At 45.0% G+C, this 13987-nt stretch overlaps 2 protein-coding genes across 3 annotated transcripts in view; one reads left to right on the forward strand and one right to left on the reverse strand.

The window, feature by feature from the left end:
- Positions 1 to 13987, reverse strand: part of LOC308569544 (uncharacterized protein) — a 201715-nt gene that overhangs the window by 51452 nt on the left and 136276 nt on the right. The gene's annotated exons all lie outside the window — the stretch shown is intronic.
- KLHL18 (kelch like family member 18) overlaps positions 1 to 13987 on the forward strand; it is a 47561-nt gene that overhangs the window by 26777 nt on the left and 6797 nt on the right. For both annotated transcript variants that reach the window (XM_081163707.1, XM_081163708.1), the window contains exons 4-6: positions 6514 to 6712; positions 7580 to 7740; positions 11723 to 11859. In XM_081163707.1, coding sequence (XP_081019833.1) covers positions 6514 to 6712; positions 7580 to 7740; positions 11723 to 11859 — 497 coding nt within the window. The remainder of the gene's footprint in view (positions 1 to 6513; positions 6713 to 7579; positions 7741 to 11722; positions 11860 to 13987) is intronic.

Genomic DNA, 13987 nt, shown 5'->3' on the forward strand with positions numbered 1-13987 from the left:
CATAATGTTGTGTCCTACATCCTGTGCCCATTTTATCATAGCAGATTTAACTGTCTCATCCTGTGTGTTCCATTTAAGCAGCAAGTCATACATCCTCGAAAGTACCTTGGTCTTTGGTTCTAGTAACTCCGTCTCCAGTTTCGATTTCTCCAACTGGAAACCCACTTTTTTATCTATTTTGAATACCTCTTGAATTTGAGCATAATGCAACCAATCTCGCACCTTACCTTTTAGTTTGTCCTGGCTTTGGAGCTTCCAATTATCTCTAACTCTTTCAATCAATTCCCAATATTTTGGCCAGTAGGCCTCCATATTGGGCCTTTTTTTAGAAATCTTGGCTTCCACAGGTGATAACCACCTCGGGGTCTTACTTTCTAATAAGTCCTTGTATTTCATCCAGACGGCAAAAATTGATTTTCTGACAATATGGTTTTTAAACAATTTATGAATCTTCGCCTTGTCATACCACAAATATGCATGCCAACCATACACATTATCAAACCCTTCCAGATCTAGGACATCGGTGTTTTCCAACAGAAACCAATCCTTCAACCAGCAGAAGGCTGCAGCTTCATAATACAACCTTAAATCCGGCAGGGCAAACCCCCCTCTATCTTTTGAGTCAGTTAGTATTTTAAATTTTATTCGGGGCTTTTTGCCCTGCCAGACAAACTTAGAAATATCCTTCTGCCATTTTCCAAAACATTCCATTCTGTCCACGACCTGAAGGGTTTGAAATAAGAATAACATTTTTGGCAAAACACACATCTTTATAGCTGCGATTCGGCCTGACAAGGTAAGTTTCAATCTTGACCAAATATCCAAGTCTTTTTTAATTTCCAACCAACATTTTTCATAGTTATCTTTAAAAAGATTTAAATTTTTAGTGGACAAGGATACTCCCAGGTATTTCACTTTTTTAACCACACTTAACTCTGTCTCTTTCTGGTACCCCTCTATCTCTGTAGGTGTCAGATTTTTAACCAAAACCTTAGTTTTTTGTTTGTTTAACTTAAATCCCGCCACCCGACCAAACTCCAGGATAAGTTCCAAAACTCTTTTTGTGCTAGATTCTGGCTCCTGTAATGTCAAGACTAAGTCATCTGCAAAAGCTTTCAGTTTGTATTGTTTCGCTCCGACCACTATACCTTGCACCAACTGGTCCTCCCTAATCATATTCAGCAATACCTCCAGAACAGAAATGAATAGCAGAGGAGATAGAGGGCACCCCTGTCGTGTCCCTTTTTCAATTTGAAGTTCCTCCGATACCACATTGTTCACTATCAGTTTAGCTTTTTGTTCTGAGTAAATTGCTTCTAATCCATTTTCAAACCCCCGTCCCACTCCCATCCCTTTCAAGTTCTTCTTCATAAACATCCAAGAAATGTTGTCAAATGCTTTCTCCGCATCAATAAAAATTAAGGCAGCCCTTGTGTTTCTAATTCGCAACAACTCCAATATATCAATAATGTTCCTGGTGTTGTCAGACATATGTCTACCAGGGAGAAAGCCTGCTTGGTCCTTGTGAATTACTTCATTTAGTACATTTTTAAGTCTATTTGCTAAAATGTCTGCAAATATTTTGTAATCCACATTCAGGAGTGAGATGGGACGGTAGTTCTTAAGCTGAGTCTTTTCCCTTTCTGACTTGGGAATCAATGTGATAAATGCTTCTTTCCACGTTTCCGGTGCCTTTCTCCCCTCCATGATCTGGTTGCAAACCTCCAACAACGGTTGTATCAAGAAATCCTTCAAAGTTTTATAATATTTGGAGGTAAGTCCGTCCGGGCCTGGAGATTTGCCCAGCTGCATGTTTTGGATGGCACCTTCAATTTCCTGTTGAGTTATTTTGCTATTAAGAATTGATCTTTTATCTTGACTTATTTTAGGTAGTCCATTTATTTCCAAAAATTGGTCCATTTCCGATTCTTTCTGAGGCCCCTGTGCATAAAGCTCTTTGAAATATCTGTGGAAGCACTTTCTTATTTCTTCTGGTTTCTGAACTATTTTTCCTTGAATCTCCAAATTTGTAACCGTATTTAACTTTTGTCTTTTTTTCAACTGCCAAGCCAGCAACTTTCCACATTTATTTGCTGATTCAAACGATCTCTGCTTCATTTGTTTGATTTTCCACTCAATCTCTTGATTGATCAGTTTCGAATATTGTGCTTGATGAAATTTGATCTCTCTTAGCACCTCTTTAGACTTCGGTTTGATTCTCAGCTTTTTCTCTCCTTCACTTATTTTCTCTAAAATTTTTTCTTTTTTTCCATTCCAATATTTTCTTTTTATCGAATTCTGTTGAATCAGAAACCCTCTCATTACAGCTTTACTTGCATCCCAGATTGTTCTTTTCTCCACCGTAGTGTTCAAGTTTATTTCAAAGTAGTCCTTTAGTGTTTTTTGGGCCTTCTTCACAATCTCTTGATCTCTTAACAAGGTGTCATTCATTCTCCATCTGAAGGATCCAGTTGGGAAAAATCTCAGTTCCATTTTTATGGCATTATGGTCGGAGCAGGTTTTTGGGCAGATTTCCACTTTTCTCGTTTTCGGAGCCAGCCCTCTAGATATCCAAATTTGGTCGATTCGTGTCCATGACAAGTGGGCCTCAGAAAAGAAGGTTCCTTCTTTACCCAAGGGGTTCCTTGTCCTCCAAATGTCAATCAAGTCCATATTGTCTGTCATTTCAAAGAAAGTTTTAGGGAGTCTGCCGTCTGTTGTTAAGTTTTGATTTTGGGATTTGTCCATATTTGTAGACACCACCCCATTCATATCTCCCATCACAATAATATTAGCATAGTCCAAATAGTCCATCATTGTCTCATGCAGCTTCTTGTAGAATTCTGATTTTCCATCATTTGGCGCGTAAATTCCTAATATCAAAATCTTTTCCCCTTGTGTTTGGATTTCAATCGCGAGAATTCTTCCATGATCATCTTTAAATAAAAATTTTGGCGACAGGTTCTCCTTTGCATAAATTACAACACCTCTTTTTTTAACTTTGTCTGATGAGATAAATTCTTGGCCAAGTCTTTTATTGATTAATACTTTCCTGTGGAGCCTAGTCACATGTGTTTCTTGCAAACATATTACATCCAATTGTTCTTTTTTTAGGATATGAAATATCCTTCTCCTTTTTTCCGGAGAATTCCCGCCATTTATGTTCCAACTAAGTAGCTGCAGAGACATCCTGTTCTATTTAAGATGTTCTTAAGATGGGGTGTCTTCCTTTTGCTCAGATCCCGAAGGTATAGGCGTTGGCCCACTTCCGGGCAGTGCTGGTGCTGGTAAAACTGGAAGCCAATCCGCTCCTTTTTGGAGATCTTCTCCGTGGTCGTGAAGGAACTTTTGGTTATCTTCAGGTGTTCTTATTTTAACCTTCCTTTCTTTGTAGGTGAAGGATAATCCCTGTGGAAACTCCCACCTGTAGGGAATTGCGTTGTGTCTCAGCAATTTTGCTAATTCTGTATAGGTGGCTCTAAGGTCCAGCAGCTGCCTCGGGATATCTCTGTAAATTTCCACCCTTTTGTCTTGTATTTCAATTGCTTTTTTGAAATGAAGGCCTAGGATCTTGTCTCTCTCTTCCTTTGTTCTTAAAATTATCAAACAGTCTCTGGATCTGTCTTTCCTTACCAATCTTCCCAGTCTATATGCCGAGACAATCCTAAAATCTGTATCTTCCTTTAAACCCCAGAACTTCGAGAATTCCTGTGTTAAGTATCCAATCAAATCTCCTTGCTCGAGTTCCGGAATACCTCTCAATTTGATGTTGCTCTCACGATTTTTCAGTTCCACCATTGACAGATAGACTTGTTGTTCACCCACCTGTTTGTGCAGGGGCCTAACTTCTCCTTTTATTTCTTCAACCTCTTTTTGTAGGACTCCCACTTTCTGGATTGCTTCTCCAGCTAATTCTCGATTTTCCGCTGTTGCTCCTTGCAATTTCTCTATGGCTTGCGTGTGCTGGGAAACTTGGTCAGTCAATTTTTGGATCGAGGAAGTTGCTTTATCTATCTTCACAGACTGATCGTCCACCTTCTGGTTTAAACTTGATAGTTGCTCCAATATTTGTTTTAATAGTGTATCTGACCCACCTGCTGCCATATCTTCCTCAGTGGACTTCTCAGTTATTTCCCCTTGTTCTCTATGGGACACCAGTACAGCTGGAACCGACGAACGGCGTCCTTGGGTCAATGTTGTTTGTACAAATTGTGCTGGTCTTCTTTCCTTTTCTTTTTCTTTTTCCTTAGCCTCTTTAGTTTCCTTTGCTTTAGATGCTCTTGTTCTCCCTGCACCACTCATTACACATCTGTCAATGTTCAAGGTCAAATTGTCTATTGTTCCATGGGAAAGACAAATTCAGGAGTAAACAGCCAGTGAGATGGAATTCAAAACAAAAGTCAGTTCCCAGGATTTTATAATCCGAAAGCCCTGTAGGGGGAGTGCCACCCGGTTTCAAAGACAAAGAAGGAAGTAATCCGCCATTAAAGTTCCAAATTGTTTCAAGACAGTAAATTCATTAGTCCAAAAGTCCCTTCATAAACTCAAGATTTCCCAAAGCGCCTTTTATAAATCAACAAAGTTTCACGAAAGGTGCTTGTAACAGTATCCCAATCAGTCTTTTCTGCTCAAATATAACAGTTACTTTCCAGCAAAGATTGCAACTGTTTCCGCAATTTGACACAGTCTCTCTCTCTGGCAGCCCGACAATCTGGCTCTTTAAAAATACAGCCCAAAGGAGAAAAAAGATAGGAGGAAAGTCACCATTTACTGCTTCTTTTAGTCAATGTCCATTTCCACCTTCAGCTCAATAAAATAAGCAGATCTTATAGCACGAAAAAGTTTAAGCTTCCCACAGTCCCGTTTCAAACGCTTCCGTTTCTAAAAGCTTTGCTTTGATCTTGTCAGCAATGTCGGAAGACGGACTTCCCTTTTCTCGTCTCCCGCTTTCAGCCAAATTAACCGAATTTCTTTTGCCAAATTTTAAACCCCTTTACTCACGGGTATGTTGCTTGCAGTTTAGCGTTGATTTTAGGAAGAAGGATCAGCGCTCATCTGTAACAGCCGCGCGGCTTCGCTTCCGCGGAAAGAGCGATGAACTCACAGCACCGCTACCCCTCCTTCACTCCGGGTCTCCTTACGGGGTCCCTTCTGTGTTTTCGGAGCAGCTTCTGGTGCCCGCCGAGTCCCACGGCCACGGGCTCACTCTACCCGTGGTTTATCTTGATGGGTCGTCGCTATGCCGCAGCGAACGACCCTTTTCCGCGGAGCCCCTCTTCAGAGCTCGAAGAGGACCGCCATTACAGTTTCGCGCCGCCCCCGGAAGTCTCAGGACACACCTAGTTTTAGAGGGGGAGAACAAGAAAAAAAATTACTGTATTTTTCGTTCTATAAGACGCACCAGACCACAAGACGCACCTAGTTTTTGGAGGAGGAAAACAAGAAAAAAAATATTCTGAATCTCAGAAGCCAGAACAGCAAGAGGGATCGCTGCGCAGTGAAAGCAGCAATCCCTCTTGCTGTTCTGGCTTCTGGGATAGCTGCACAGCCTGCATTCGCTCCATAAGACATACATACATTTCCCCTTACTTTTTAGGAGGGAAAAAGTGAGTCTTATAGAGCAAAAAATACGGTATCTCCCTTTCTGCACAGCGCCTCTTCAGCGAAGCGGCAGGAGAAATGGAGCCCCTTCCATTTCTCCTCCTGCTTCACTGAAGGGGCGCTGCGCAGAGAGGGAAAGCTACGCATTGCCTCTCCAGCGAAGCAAAGCCAGGAGAGCGAGAGGGATCGGTGTGCACTGACCCCTCTCGCTCTCCAGACTTCAGTGAAAGGAACGCGAAGCCTCCGGAGCGCGGTGGGACCGCTCCCTCTGCGCTCCGGAGGCTTCGTGTTGCTATCGCTGAAGCCATGGATCCTGCATTCACTCCATAAGACGCACACAACATTTCCCCTTAATTTTTGGAGGAGGAAAAGTGCGTCTTATAGAGCGAAAAATACGGTATATAGCTTTCCAGGAAAGAAAAGGAAAAAACCGGTGGCTTTGCCAGTATAAGATATGCACACACTGTGCCAAAAATGTTTCCCCTTAAAGAGACGAAAACCTCAGGTAAAAGCAGGCTGCTAAGTAGGGATTTTATTTTATTAGATTTACCATACTTTTCCGTCTATAAGACACCCCCTATTTTGTTGTTGTTGTTGTTTAGTCATGTCTGACTCTTCGTGACCCCATGGACCAGAGCACACCAGGCACCTGAACACACCCCAGGGTCAGCGTGACTGTGTGAAACAGGGTTTCCCAAACTTTGCTGGTTTTGGACTACAGTTCCCATCATCCCTGACCGCTGGTCCTGCTAGCTAGGGATGATGGGATTTGTAGTCCAAAAACAGCTGGAGACCCGGATTTGGAAAATCCTGTTCTAGAGGGTGACAGGGTGTTGGGGACTAGCTTTTGCGTAGGTCAGACACTTTCTTAGCTCTTCAACTCTCTTATATTCATCTGTACCACCCTTAAAGGCTTCACCCAAAAAACTGCCTGGGCGTGCGCCAGTTTGCCGAAACTATGATGTGTGCCGTACTCTACGATGCTGCCAACAGCTTCATCCACCAGCACTTTGTGGAGGTTTCTGTGTGCGAAGAGTTCCTGGCCTTGCCCTTGGAAGACGTCCTGGAGCTGGTCTCGAGGGATGAGCTCAACGTTAAGCTAGAGGAGCAGGTAGGTGCCTCCAAGGTCTCAAGGTGCGTCGGTTGCTCATCGCTGTGGTTTAGACCACAGCGCCACCCGCATCCCCTGGAAATATGATAAAACTTTTCTATTGCAGCTCTCAAGGGAGCTCACCCTTTCACTTGCTTCCTGCTGTCTCTCGAATACTTTTTGCCGTCGGGAGGCTTTTGGCTTGCGACTGGGTGGTTTCGCTTGCCCCCTGCCTTGTTACCGCTTTGCAGCTACGCTGCTGGCTTTCTTTACACTTGTCCTGTACTGAAACCTGCCTCTAATTCAACCTGCTAGCTGTCGCGACAGAGCTATTCCGCCTGGCCTTTAATTTGAATTCAGCCTGATCTTCTGTTTCCCTTCTCTTCTCTTTCCTCCCCCTCCCCTTTTATGAAGATCACCCGCTCTGAGACCCCACAGCTAATTCTCCCCTGGCCTCCTCGCTGGCCCAAGTGGGACCAATTCAGCCAATAAAGAGATGAGCGCCGCAACCCCAGAGTCGGCCACGACTGGACCTAACGGTCAGGGGTCCCTTTACCCTTTACTATAAATGCAATAAATAAGATCTTCAGTTTACCTGCTTAAGAAACTAGAGAGGCCAGCCAGGTGGAGATGTCAGTCGGCAATCTGGCACCCAGAGATCTCTCATGTGGTCGCAATGGACTCCCACGCCAGTCGCAAAACATGCCTGGCGCCTGGATAATTTCTAACACTGCCTAAGTGTAAGGTGGGTTTCAAGCCTGAAGGAGTGTCGCCGCTTCAAGAGGACTGATGCTTTCATCTCTTCCAGAGTTTCCTAAAACAGGGCATCATAACCTGGAAACGTCCTGGGTAGCCTTTTTTTGATATCTCCCTCTCCGCTTCCAACAGGTCTTCGAAGCCGCTCTGGCCTGGGTGAGGTACGACCGCGAGCATCGAGAGCCCTTCTTGCCGGAGCTCCTCTCCAAAATCCGCCTGCCTCTTTGCCGACCCCAGTTCCTTGCGGACCGCGTCCAGCAGGACGACCTCGTCCGCTGCTGCCACAAGTGCAGGTGGGTATGCGAGGGCTGAGCTGCCCGCAGTAGTTCCGGGAGGGGAATCACAACGAGAAAGCGCATGGGACAGTGGCAGGCACACAGCCCCAAACTCAGAATCCCTTTTCCACCATGCAGGCAAAAGAGAGAGGGAGTTTTCCTCCAGGTGACCCAGCCAGGTCAGATTGTAGAAACACAATGTCCTCCTCTCTCTTGCGTCTCCTCTGTCCCTTAAGCTCAGGGCAGGCAATGGGCTATGTGAGTTTTGTGTCATCCAGTACAGTGGTACCTCAGGTTAAGTGCGTAATTCATTCCGGAGGTCCGTTCTTAACCTGAAACTGTTCTTAACCTGAAGCGCCCCTTTAGCTAATGGGGCCTCCTGCCACCGCGCCGCCGGGACACAATTTCTGTTCTCATCCTGAAGCAAAGTTCTTAACCTGAAGCACTATTTCTGGGTTAGCGGAGTCTGTAACCTGAAGTGTATGTAACCCGAGGTACCACTGTATCTTGATCTGTGTTCACCATTCACCACCATTCAGACAGACAGGTGGTGGAATTCTGAGATGCACCGCTGCAGACATTCCCTGAGAGAGAATTCTTCTGCACATAATAAGTATTATTAATAATAATAATAATAATAATAATAATAATAATAATAATAATAATAATAATAATTTATTATTTATACCCTGCCCATCTGGCTGAGTTTCCCTAGCCACTCTGGGTGGTTTTCAATCAAGTGTTAAAAACAATACAGCATTAAATATTAAAAACTTCCCTAAACAGGGCTGCCTTCAGATGTCTTTTAAAGAGAAGATAGCTACTTATTTCCTTCATATCTGTAGGGAGGGCGTTCCGCAGGGCGGGCGCCACTACCGAGAAGGCCCTCTGTCTGGTTCCCTAAAACCTCACTTCTCACAATGAGGGAACCGCCAGAAGGACCTCAGAGCTGGATCTCAGTGTCTGGGCTGAACAATGGGGGTGGAGATGCTCCTTCAGGTATACTGGACAGAGGCCGTTTAGGGCTTTAAAGGTCAACACCAACAGTTTGAATTGTTCTCGGAAACGTACTGGGAGCCAATGTAGGTCTTTCAATGTGGTCTCGGTGGCCACTCCCAGTCTCCAGTCTAGCTGCTGAACTCTGGATTAGTTGTAGTTTCCGGCTCACCTTCAAAAGTAGCCCCAAGTAGAGCGCATTGCAGTAGTCCAAGTGGGAGATAACTAGAGCATGCACTACTCTGGCAAGACAGTCCGCAGTCAGGTAGCGTCTCATCCTGTGTGCCAGGTGGAGCTGGTAGACAGCTGCCCTGGACACAGAATTGACCTGGGCCTCCATGGAGAGCTGTGAGTCCAAAATGACTCCCAGGCTGCGCACCTGGTCCTTCAGGGGCACAGTTACCCCATTCTGGACCAGGGAGTCCTCCACACCTTCCGGCCTCCTGTCCCTCAAAAACAGTACTTCTGTCTTGTCAGGATTCAACCTCAATCTGTTAGCCGCCATCCATCCTCCAACCGCCTCCAGGCACTCACTCAGGACCTTCACTGCCTTCACTGGTTCTGATTTAAAAGAGAGGTAGAGCTCCACTGCATACAGGAATTTGGAGGCAGAGTTAACGTGTGGCTGGTTGTTTGCCCACTTTTAGGGTAGATCTGCACACAGGAAAACCCCTCTATAAATAAGTCAGAAATTAAATTGTTATAACAAAAAGGGGGGGGAAACCGCTGTGGAAAATCACATAGAAATTTTCTTTGCTCTCCGGCGCCATCTGTTGTTGCATGTTTATAGTGCATTCAAAACACTTTTTTTTTACTAATGTAGCTGATTCCTCAGTCTGAAGTGGTCCAGTCCAGAATTACACTGCACCGCCCTCATTCTGCAGACTGTGGAGCAGCTCTGACAAAGCGTTATGTACACATGAAAATGGAGTCGCCTGAAGGGGAGGAACATGGCAGCGGCTTCCCGACTTCAGGAATTCTGAGTTGTAGGTCTCATTCACACATGCATTCATAGCATAGGTGCTAAGTTCCTGCCTTGCAGCAGAACTTAGGTTTCTCTTGTTAAATATTTTTTATTAATTTTCAGTTACAAAAATCCAATATGCGCCATATTATATTAATACCAAATAGCAATACCAATTCAAATAAATATCAGTTACATAGCTAATTATAAATTTTGTGTGGCTTCCCACGTCCTGTAGTCTGATTCCCTTTCATTCTGCCTCCAGACTATTGCTCAAACCAAACACAACCCACTCTTGATAAAATCCCTTGTACCACAGCTATAATAATTAACTTCAGTTCGCATTAACACATATAATTATTTGTAAATTCGCAAGTGAAGTTCTCCTTTCTTCTTCCTGTGTGAGGTATTAATTTTCATCAATTGTCCCTTTAATTCTTTATCAAATATTATGTCCAAATTAGTTGTTTCTGATCTCCTTGTGCCTTATGGCTTTGTTGACTCAAAAGTTACTCTGGAGAGATCTCTCTTTGTTCTCAACTCTTCTGATTGCAGCTGTAAAATTCCGCTTTCGATTTCAAGCAGGGAGTCACGCAAAGCCCTGGAGGGCCTCCAAATTCTCCCCTCCACATCCAGTCAAAACAATTAATTATAATTATTCGTAGAAGAATGATCTAGTACCCCACCAAAGCCCGGCAAGTCTTCAAAGTCCAGTCCCTCCTCTCCTCAACCAGGGGGCAAGTAAGAAATTAACTCCGCAGAGGCTCCAAGTCTTTTTTATAATTATTCCAAACGTTAATATTTTCCGCACACAGTCCCGTTTATCATTATAATCCATTGCTTTGTTGGAAAACTTGCCCCCTCGGGAGAGGCCGCTCTCCCCGGCTCCCGGGGCTTGTTTGCCGGTGATCTACCCTGGGAACTGGCTTCCCGGCAGTCCAGAAAGATCTTGATAGGTGACATCTCCCTGCATGGAAGAGGCACACCCCCTTCCCCTTGCATACCAGCAGGAGAAAGAAGAAAGTCAGAAAGTCTATTACATCTCTGGTTTATTTCTGACTGTACAACTGTACAAAAACGTGTCCGATCAGTTCAGTCTCCTCCGAGCAACTGCAAGAGACTTCCTTCACAAAAACAACAGGAAGGTCTCATATTACACAAAGAACAAATCCCTGTGAATTCCCTGGAGCTTCCGGTCTCACGGTCAGCTCCACCATGTGATGTAAACATCGAGCTGCTAGTTTGCAGCTGCGTAGTACTCATATTCCAACAAGCTATACTCCCATCTCCTTTCTTCTTCACTTAATTTTTTGGCATTCTTTGGGGGCGGCGCCGTTGCTAAGCCATTTATGTAGCAAAGGATTTATAATGAAATGATTGGCTCTCCCCCAACACATACCATCTTGTTGCTTGAATGAAGTCATCTTTCCATATAAAATCTGTACGACCTTGTAGCTGTTTCAGTTCGGCAGTCCTCAATCTTGTCCCATCATTACCAGCACACATCTGTGCATTAATCCTAATTTTTTTATTTTTTTTTACCAACAACCAAAACACAAACAGTGAAAGCAAACAGTGAAACCCCCCAGGCGGCTGATACATTGGGTATACATAATCAATAATAACATATTCAAATCAACCATAAGTACAATTCTGTACACCTTAACACTCCTCCCTCCACAAAGTTTATTTAACTTTTAACATTTTAATTGCCCCAAATTGTTCAAACCTACCCAAATAATTCACTATCTTCTCAAACCAATCCTCCTCCTTCACACTGACCTTAAGATAGAGGAGGCTTCTCACTGCCTGATTTGAAATTATATTATGAAGCCTCTTGCATTAGTTGGATTCAGGAATGGACAAAATTAACAAATACAGATACACCCTTTGCGTATTTGCAGAAGCGCTCTGCTGCGCTGTGTGTGTACAGAAGCGGTCCTCCGGTTACCAAATTTTCAGATTATGGCCAGGTCTCTGGAACAGATCCCGTTCGTAACCGGAGATACCACTGTATATCATTTCCCATTTGGATTTCAGGGACCTCGTGGATGAAGCAAAGGATTACCACCTCATGCCAGAGCGACGGCCGCACCTCCCGTCTTTCAAAACCCGCCCCCGTTGCTGCACCTCCATCGCAGGCCTGATCTATGCCGTGGGAGGCCTCAACTCAGCAGGTATCTTTCAACTCTGTTGCTTGCCAGGGATGTATGCCTAGGAAGCACCGTGGAATTGTAGAATTGGGACCCCGAGAGCCACCTAGTCCAACCTGATTAGCTATTGGAAGATGGCTCTCCAAAGCAGCCTGTTCGGACCCTGTTTTATGCTGGCCTGTCATGACTCCCTGCCAAAGGGCAATGTGAATTGTAGTTTGGTGAATATGCTGCAGTGCTCCGACGCACTGAATTAAAGTCCTGTGCCGGCAAGGGGAGTTAAGAGCAAATCCTGAACCCATGGTATATCTCGGTTGGTCACCCAGTGATTTGAGTGTCACAATCCTGTTCTGATCCAAAAAGGGGATATGTTTGCATTGGCTTCCCTGATCTCCCTAGGTCGGGCATGGCCAAACTTGGCCCTCCAGCTGTGGTGTAGTGGTTAAGAGCGGTAGTCACGTAATCTGGGAAACCGGGTTCGCGTCTCCGCTCCTCCACATGCAGCTGCTGGGTGACCTTGGGCCAGTCACACTTCTGTGAAGTCTCTCAGCCCCACTCACCTCACAGAGTGTTTGTTGTGGGGGAGGAAGGGAAAGGAGAATGTTAGCCGCTTTGAGACTCCTGAAGGGGAGTGAAAGGCGGGATATCAAATCCAAACTCTTCTTCTTCTTCTTCTTTTGGGACTACAACTCCCACCATCCCTAGCTAACAGGACCAGTGGTCAGGGATGATGGGAATTGTAGTACCCAAACAGCTGGAGGGCCAAGTTTGGCCACACCTGCCATTGGTGAAAAATCGGATAAAGCTGTGAAGCTCATAGGAAGAACTTCCTGACAGTAAGAGCTGTTTGACAGTGGAATTTGCTGCCAAGGAGTGTGGTGGAGTCTCCTGCTTTGGAGGTCTTTAAGCAGAGGCTTGACAACCATATGTCAGGAGTGCTCTGATGGTGTTTCCTGCTTGGCAGGGGGTTGGACTCGATGGCCCTTGTGGTCTCTTCCAACTCTATGATTCTATGATTCTATGATTCATGCAGCTCATCCTCCCTTTAAAAAAAAATTGTATGCCCAAAGTAAATCACACAATATAAATCGAGTGTGGAACAAAGCAGAGTTGGATCAAGACCAGTGCATTCCAATCTGTGGATTTTCAGCAATCCAAGAGTTGTTGTTTGGGGTCCTTACCCCTTCTTGCTTGCTCGGTGACAAGCCTCGTAAACCCTGGCAAATTCGTCATCCTGTGGTATCCTACAAGGATCGTTTGGGATTCTAGCAAGGGCACGTAGTCGTAGCTGCACAGAGGAAGGCGAGCCTGGCAGCCGTTCACCATAAAATATGAAAAAGGCCTGCCCTTTCCCTCTGACAGCGGTTTATCACACGGATAGTTTGAATCACTATAAGTAGGTGCAATAAATGCGAAGCTGCTGTTCATGAGTACCGTATTTTTCCGTGTATAAGACGACCCCATGTTGAAAGGTAAAGGGTAAAGGGACCCCTGACCATTAGTTCCGGTCATGGCTGACTCTGGGGTTGTGGAGCTCATCTCGCTCTATAGGCCGAGGGAGCCGGCATACAGCTTCCAGGTCATGTGGCCAGCATGACTAAGCCGCTTCTGGCGAACCAGAGCAGCGCCGTTTACCTTCCCGCTGGAGTGGTACCTATTTATCTACTTGCACTTTGACGTGCTTTCGAACTGCTAGGTTGGCAGGAGCAGGGACCGAGCAACGGGAGCTCACCCCGTCGCAGGGATTCGAACCGCCAACCTTCTGATCTGCAAGTCCTAGGCTCTGTGGTTTAACCCAGAGCGCCACCCGGATCCCTTGCAACCCCATGTATAACACGACCCCTATTTTTTCTAACCCCAAAATTAAGAAATTAAGTTTTTTAGCTTTTGGGGAGGGCAGAAGAGGTCACTTCCAACAATCGCTCACCCACCTGCTCACAGCCACTGCCGATCGCACACCTCGCCGCAGCCACCAATCGTCTGCCCGCTCTCCGCCACCTGAACAATATAGCGTAACACGATGGCCAATAACAATGGCACCAAGCGCTATTTATAGACTAATACAAATAAGCAGAAATTACAACCAAAGTCTCTAAATCTTCTTTGCCACTCAAGCTAGAATAATTCAAAAGCTCAATATATACATAATCCG

The sequence above is a fragment of the Podarcis bocagei genome (assembly GCF_964188305.1).
Source record: "Podarcis bocagei genome assembly, chromosome: 12".
Classification (NCBI taxonomy): Eukaryota; Metazoa; Chordata; class Lepidosauria; order Squamata; family Lacertidae; genus Podarcis; species Podarcis bocagei.